At 35.2% G+C, this 7684-nt stretch overlaps 1 protein-coding gene across 1 annotated transcript; it reads left to right on the top strand.

Annotated features, from left to right (window-relative positions):
* The first annotated feature begins 2791 nt into the window (after positions 1-2791).
* LOC138866215 (uncharacterized) lies at positions 2792-7156 on the top strand. The gene is made up of 4 exons (XM_070138323.1): positions 2792-2847; positions 4753-4831; positions 4987-5030; positions 6626-7156. The coding sequence occupies exons 2-4, from the start codon at positions 4753-4755 to the stop codon at positions 6818-6820; spliced, it is 318 nt and encodes a 105-aa protein (XP_069994424.1). The 5' UTR covers positions 2792-2847; the 3' UTR covers positions 6821-7156.
* Positions 7157-7684: the final 528 nt, after the last annotated feature.

The raw sequence follows: 7684 nt of genomic DNA, 5'->3' as shown, positions 1-7684 counted from the left end.
TAATACACACGCACACGCACATGCACATATACATATACAATACACTGGGCCATCGCGGTAGGGTATGGCCCACCCTCTGCCCGTCAAAGTACAGGTTTCAAGCTAAGTTAATGAAGTTAATGGTTGGAGACAGAACGGCTGAGGAAGGTCTATGTCCAATAACGGATTTGAAAGGAGCTGAAAGAATAGAAAAAAATAGATAAAAGGGAATAAGTTTTATCAATGGAATATAAACAATCATATACTGAAAAAAATATATATACAATATATTTTTCATCTTATTTCAATTCGTACCATAAACCAACGCAACTGACTTTTCACAAAACAAATCAAAATTCTTTACTTTCACTCGGAGAAGACCAATATAAGTCATCGAAAAAGTTATTATCATTTATTGGGTTGCTAAAAGGGAAAACATTTGCCAAAAAGAAAAATAAGCAGACGCACTTGAGAGTTCCCAGACTTTTTGGCGCCAAATTCGTCAACCGTTGAAGGAGTATTGGAACCTCTTGACGGCGGCTCTCCAATAAGAATTATAATGATAATAATTATGATGATGATAACAATAAGAATTATAATGATAATAATTGCCATGAGGATAACAGTGATAATTATAATGATAATCATTATCATGAGGATAACAGTGAAAATTATAATTACAATAATTATCATGACGATAACAATGATAATTATAATGATAATAATTATCATGATGATAACAGTTATAATCATAATGATAATAATTATCATGATCATAACAGTGATAATTATAATGATCATAATCATCATGATGATAGCAGTGACAATCATAATGATAATAATTATCATGACGATAATAATAATAACTGTAATGATAATTATCATGATGATAACAATAATAATTATAATGATAATTGCCATGATGATAACAATAATAATAACAACAATCATTATGACAGAGAGAGAGTTAGAAGCACATGGAGAGAGAAAGAGATGGAAAGAGAAAGAGAGAGGAGAGAGAGAGATACAGACAGACAGACAGGCACACACACAGACACACCGATATGGAATAAAAGAGGTGCTTAAAATAGATATTACTCATGTATAAATAGTTATTTTTCAGTGTTATTATTCTTTTTCTCTCTTCCTCCTCCTCCCTTCTTCTCTCTCTCTCTCTTCCTCTTTCTCTCTCTCTCTCTCTCTCTCTCTCTCTCTCTCTCTCTCTCTCTCTCTCTCTCTCTCTCTCTCTCTCTCTCTCTCTCTCTCTCTCTCTCTCTCTCTATCTCTCTCTCTTTCCTCTTTCTCCCTCTTCCCTCTTCCCTCCTTCTCCTTTCTCTCTCTCTCTCTCTCTCTCTCTCTCTCTCTCTCTCTCTCTCTCTCTCTCTCTCTCTCTCTCTCTCTCTCTCTCTCTCTCTCTGTCTCTGTCTCTTTCACTCTCTCTCTCTTTCTATCTCTCTCTTTTTCCTCTTCTCCCTCTCTCTCTCTCTCTCTCTCTCTCTCGCTCTCTCTCTCTCTCTCTCTCTCTCTCTCTCTCTCTCTCTGTCTCTCTCTCTCTCTGTTTATGCTCTCTCCCTCTCTCTCTGCTCATTCTCTCTCTGCTCATTCTCTCTCTGCTCATTCTCTATCTCTCTCTCTCTGCTCATTCTCTATCTCTCTCTCTCTCTCTCTCTCTCTCTCTCTCTCTCTCTCTCTCTCTCTCTATATATATATATAATATATATATATATATATATATATATATATATATATATATATATATATGTATGTATATATATATAATATTTTTTCTTTCTTTCTTACCATGCAAATTCATACGAAACCATTAAAGCAATCTATTAATCTTTGTGTGTGTGTGTAATTTTCCGTTTCCGTTGAAAGATTTTTTTACGTACATGCGTTCATCCTCCTCCCTCCCCTCTTCCTTTTCATCCTCCTTCCTATCCTCCTCATCCTTCTCCCTCCCTTCTTCCTCTTCATCCTCCTCCCTCCCCTCTTCCTTTTCATCCTCCTTCCTATCCTCCACATCCGCCATCCCTGTATGGATAAAAAAATATGCAAATTTAAGTGACTCCGTATCCCTCTTAAACAGTTGCCAATTTATATTTATCATACATTTATGTGATTGAACGCTTGTGTATGTAAGCGGTTGCATATGCAGTGTTCCGTTGCTTTGTTCTCTAAAGCATTATTTCCAGTTTTATTTTTCTTTCTCATTTCCCTTCGCTCTTTTACAACAAGCATTGAGATTTGATCGATTTTCTATTTTTTTCTGTTTGTTTGTATGTGGGTTTGTGTTTGTTTGTGGGTGTGTTTTTGTGTGTGTGTGTTTGTGGGTGTGTTTGTGTGTGTGTGTGTGTATGTGTGTGTGTTTGTGGGTGTGTTTGTCTGTGTGCGTGTGTGTGTGTGTGTGTGTGTGTGTGTGTGTGTGTTTGTATGCGTGTGTGTGTGTGTGTGTGTGTGTGTGTGTATGTGTGAGCGTGTGTTTGTGTGAGTATGTGTGGGTGTGAGTGTGTGTAGGTGTGTATGTATATGTGTGTGTGCGTGTGTATGTGTTCCCATTTGCTTGCGTATATTCCTCAACATCAATTAAAATTATCATCTGCGCACGTGCTTGTCCGGACGGGACACAGAACTTCCTAAAGGACATATCGAAACCGTGCCTCATAGGAAGTAAAATATATAAGACAAATAAAGAAATAAAGATAACATATCAAATGTCCGTTTTGCGTCACAACTTTTTTTAATTGGAGTTCCGGCTTTTCGGAGACTATATATAAGCCAAGTCTCGGCCACACAATCGGACACAGTGGGTTACGATCTGCCCGGCAACAATATTTTCTCTTTCTTTTCTTCGACAGAATAAAACAGGTTAGTTACAAGGACACAAAAAATTTCTGGTTGTTTTTTTCGTGGGAGTTCCTGGAAAATTTGTAGATATATCAGCATTTGTTTTTGAGGAAATTGATTGTTAGTATTATTAAAAAGTTTTTTTTTTTTATCTTGTTATGATTTTATGAAATAACGGTATGAAAGTTTCTTTTTTCACTAATGGCAGTCATTTGTGAAAGAGGAAATTAGAGCCATTCACGAATTTTAGGTAGTACTAGTAGTAGTAGATGGTGTAGTCGTAGTAAGAGTAACTGTCGAGCATTACTAGCAGTAGCAGTAGTAGTAATAGTAGTAGAAGTAGGAGTAATGATAGTAGTATCAGTAACAGTAATAGTAGTAGGAGTAATGATAGTAGTAGTATTAGTACTAGTAATAGTTGCGTTTGTGTGTTTGAGTGTAGTAGTAAGAGTAGTAGTAGTCATAGTAGGAGTTGCTGTGATAGTAGTAGTAGTAACAGTAGTGTTAGAAATATCGTTAGTGGCGTTAATGGTAGTAGTAACAATAGCATTAGAAATATCTTTAATAGTAGAAGAAATATTAGGAATTTTATGAATATTAGTCGCAGTAGTACTAGTAGTGGTAGTTGTTACTGTTGTTGTTGATGATGATGATGTAATACCAGTTGCTGCAGTAGCAAATAGCAGCAGAATCAATAGGAATAGCGTGGTGCTAGTATCCGCAGCAGTAGTAGTAGTAGTAGCACTAATAATCAGATTATTAAAAAGATGATAATACTAAAAAGAAAACTCATAAAGACATATTAGAACAATTTATGTTCTTTGTACACGATCTTAACGGAAGCACTTATAGCTTAAGAAAGTTCCTTTGTCAATAGGAATAGACAGACTAACCAATTTATACGATACAATTAGACATCTTAAATTAAACAAAGGAAATGAAGAAAGCAAGAGATGATAAATATAAAGAAACACAGATAAAGGGAAGATTTAATGAAAGATATATAAAAATAATTGATCGTAGAAAGGCGAGCAAAAAATAGAATGAAAAAAAAACATATGTTTTGGTATCGAAAGAGAGCGCGGGATTAAAATGGTAAATGAAAACAAATAAAGATCGATAACAATGTTGATTGGAATGAAAGCCAAAGAATATTACAAAACTAAAATATATCAAAATCACACTCTCACACACACACACACACACACACACACACACACACACACACACACACACACACACACATATATATATATATATATATATATATATATATATATATATGTATATATGTATGTATGCATATATATATATATGTGTGTGTGTGTGTGTGTGTGTGTGTGTGTGTGTGTGTGTGTGTGTGTGTGTGTACATATATATATATATATATATATATATATATATATATATATATATATATATATATATGTGTGTGTGTGTGTGTGTGTGTGTGTGTGTGTGTGTGTGTGTGTGTACATATATATATATATATATATATATATATATATATATATATATATATATATATATATATATATATATAAAGAAGAGAACGCTGGGTAATAAATGTTTCCCATAGGATATTAGGATTGATTATTAAAAATGGTAATTGCAATAAACTAGAATGAATTTTCTTTCAGATATCCATTTACCCGGTTCCCTACCACTGAAAATAGAAAAGAATATAAATATAAGACATATATATGTATATTTGCGTGTGTGCGTGTGTACATTAAAGTTGACCATGTGAAATCCATCATTTAATTTCTATCATACTCCGTCCATAAACTTTTATTTAATAATCTTTTAACTATTTTAAGAATAATAACAATAATTGAGAAAAAAATAAAGTAGATATATATGGTTAATTGCAAGTAAACCAAAGAAAAAAGTAAACAACTAATTCATAACTCTTTTTCTTTGCAGATGGCGGGAAAATTTTGCGCTCGTCTTGTTTTTTTCCTGATTTTCGGCTTGGTCCTCACACCCTCAAATTCTGCTCCAAGTACGTTCTTTAAACCTTCTTCCAGGTCTCTCTCTGTTAATCATTATTAGCTTGTTGTTTTTTACGATTTTAAGTGCATTTATCTGTCAGAAAAAAATGATAAAGAAAATAATTGTAAATTGCGGAAATCTATTGAGGTATTTCTTTTTTTTCAGGAATAGAGAGATCTGTTACGTGTTCGACTATGAACATCGAGGATGTAAGTATTTTTATTTTGCAATTTGCTTTATGTCATTTACAATATTTACGTGACATTTAGGATATACAAGTGTACGCAATCTCGATCTCGATAAATAATGTGCAGGGCGGTGATAAACGCATATCAGGCATTTTTGTGGTTAGTTGCTGGGGTTGTTGGAAGGGATCAGGATGTAGGCCAAACTGTAGAGTATTTTTCTTGCGCGGGGAATATTACATTTTTTTCCATGCGCGGAAAACATCATATGCTGCCGGTTTGTTAGAATTGTGCGAGGCCCGACCCAAAGAATATTCGTATACCTGACATGCATAAATGAATAAATAAATCCATATTTATCAGTCTATACATGCATATATCATTCGAGCAAAGAGATAGTTAGATGTATATCTATCCGATATGTAGACAGATATGCCTTTATGTCTGCGTCAATATTTGTGAAAATTCATCGGCTCGGGCCTGGCACAATTTAAACAAACCGGCCGTTAATTTGCATTTTCGCGGAAGATGAAACAAGTGCGCGGAAAGGTCAAAAGAATTTTATGCGCGGAAGATGAACTACATTTGCGCTGACAGAATTTTACCAAATTTGGTGTTTGTAAAGGTGCTTGTAGTGTTATGTATTTGTTCCTAGCCATGGATTTTATTCCTGCATGGAACATTCAATAAATCGATGGTAAACAATGCTAGATATAATACGGCCCTATGGAGAGACATTGCAAAATGTCTATTCGGAAATTATACAACTCACTGACAACATTCTAAAACTAGTCACAACTAAATGCAAGATTTCCATCATCTTGCTTCCTTCTTTCGCTGAATATACAATAAATACAAAAGCCCCCCCCCCCCTCTCTCTCTCTCTCTCTATATATATATATATATATATATATATATATATACATATATATATATATATATATATATATATAGAGAGAGAGAGAGAGAGAGAGAGAGAGAGAGAGAAGTAAAGAAAGGAAAAGAGGAAGAAAAAGATAAATAGAAAGACAGGAAATGCTGAAAATTATGGTAATGAAATATGCGTACTGGCAAAGCTGTTTCAGTCAAAAGCTTCGACTAAATAAATTCCCCAAATAAAGTGGGGGGGGGGCCTTTCCCATTGGATCCGCGCCTGCAATTAAGTTACCAATTAAATATCATGTCAATGTTAATCAAATATACGTTGAATTCATACAAAAATGATTCGACTGTTATCCACAAATCCTTTTGTTAGTACTCCTAACATTAGACAAGTATTAGAGCCAAAAAATCATATTCGTTAATATTCTTAAATCAATCTAAATATTTCTGACGATCTTTGATTTTTTAATGTAATTTCTTGACAATCTTTAATATTTTTTGTTCAACCTAAACTTTTTTTCTTTTTTTTTTTCTTTTACAAATATCTTTGATAATTTGTATAACCTAAACTTTTTTCTAAACAAATTTTATTTTCTTCTCATATACAACCCTATCTTTTATCATGTAATGTAATTTCGCAACTTTTAATATTCGTTCAACCTTCTTTTTCTTCTTCTTCTTTTTTGGCAAATGTTATTTTTTTCTCATGTCCGCCTCTATTTTACCAATATTTACAGGCTACTCCCCGAGCCCGACGCCCGCCCTGCCGCGCCATCTACAACATGACGAGCGGGATATTCAAAACCGGTGTTTGTCTCAACCCGGCGAACTGTCAGGAAAACGCCTTCTTTGTCGATGGCCGAAAAATCTTGGCTTATTGTTTCCCTTACGAATCTGGAGCCATTTCCACGGTTTTGAATGCTAATGGTTAGGGGTACGAATCTGGAGCCATTTCCACGGTTTCGAATGCTAATGGTTAGGGGTACGAATCTGGAGCCATTTCCACGGTTTCGAATGCTAATGGTTAGGGGTACGAATCTGGAGCCATTTCCACGGTTTCGAATGCTAATGGTTAGGGGTACGAATCTGGAGCCATTTCCACGGTTTCGAATGCTGATGGTTAGGGGTACGAATCTGGAGCCATTTCCACGGTTTCGAATGCTAATGGTTAGGGATACGAATCTGGAGCCATTTCCACGATTTCGAATGCTGATGGTTAGGGGTACGAATCTGGAGCCATTTCCACGGTTTTGAATGCTAATGGTTAGGGGTACGAATCTGGAGCCATTTCCACGATTTCGAATGCTGATGGTTAGGGATACGAATCTGGAGCCATTCCCACGGTTTCGAATGCTGATGGTTAGGGAAGTGTCTTTGGTGGAAAATTATTTAGTCTTTTATTATTGCTGTTATCGGAGGTGGGGTTAAGGGGGAAGGGAGGAAGAAAATGGAGAGAGTGGTAGCGTCTTTGTGGTGTAGGGTGAATGTGTGTGTGTGTGTTTAGCGTGTGTGTGTGAGAGAGTGACTCCCATTACGTCACAGAAATGGGCGGAGCTTAGAGGCCTGTCTCGCTTCCGATCACGAGACAACTTTTGGTGTCCCGTCGGGTCGCGAGACTCCCTAATTGCCACCGGAAAAGATGACTAAAAGTCATAAAATAAATAAACATGCATTTGGTACAAAAGTCAGATTTAAAGAATAAAGTTGTTAAAAAAATTGTTTTTATATATCACATGAGTAATTAGTAATTAATTAATGAGTAATTGGTAACTATTCATCCAAAAAGAAAAATATAT

This window comes from Penaeus vannamei, chromosome 3 (assembly GCF_042767895.1).
Source record: "Penaeus vannamei isolate JL-2024 chromosome 3, ASM4276789v1, whole genome shotgun sequence".
Lineage (NCBI taxonomy): Eukaryota > Metazoa > Arthropoda > Malacostraca > Decapoda > Penaeidae > Penaeus > Penaeus vannamei.
Note: the sequence above shows the minus strand (reverse complement) of the source record. Positions and strands in the feature narration are given on the sequence as shown.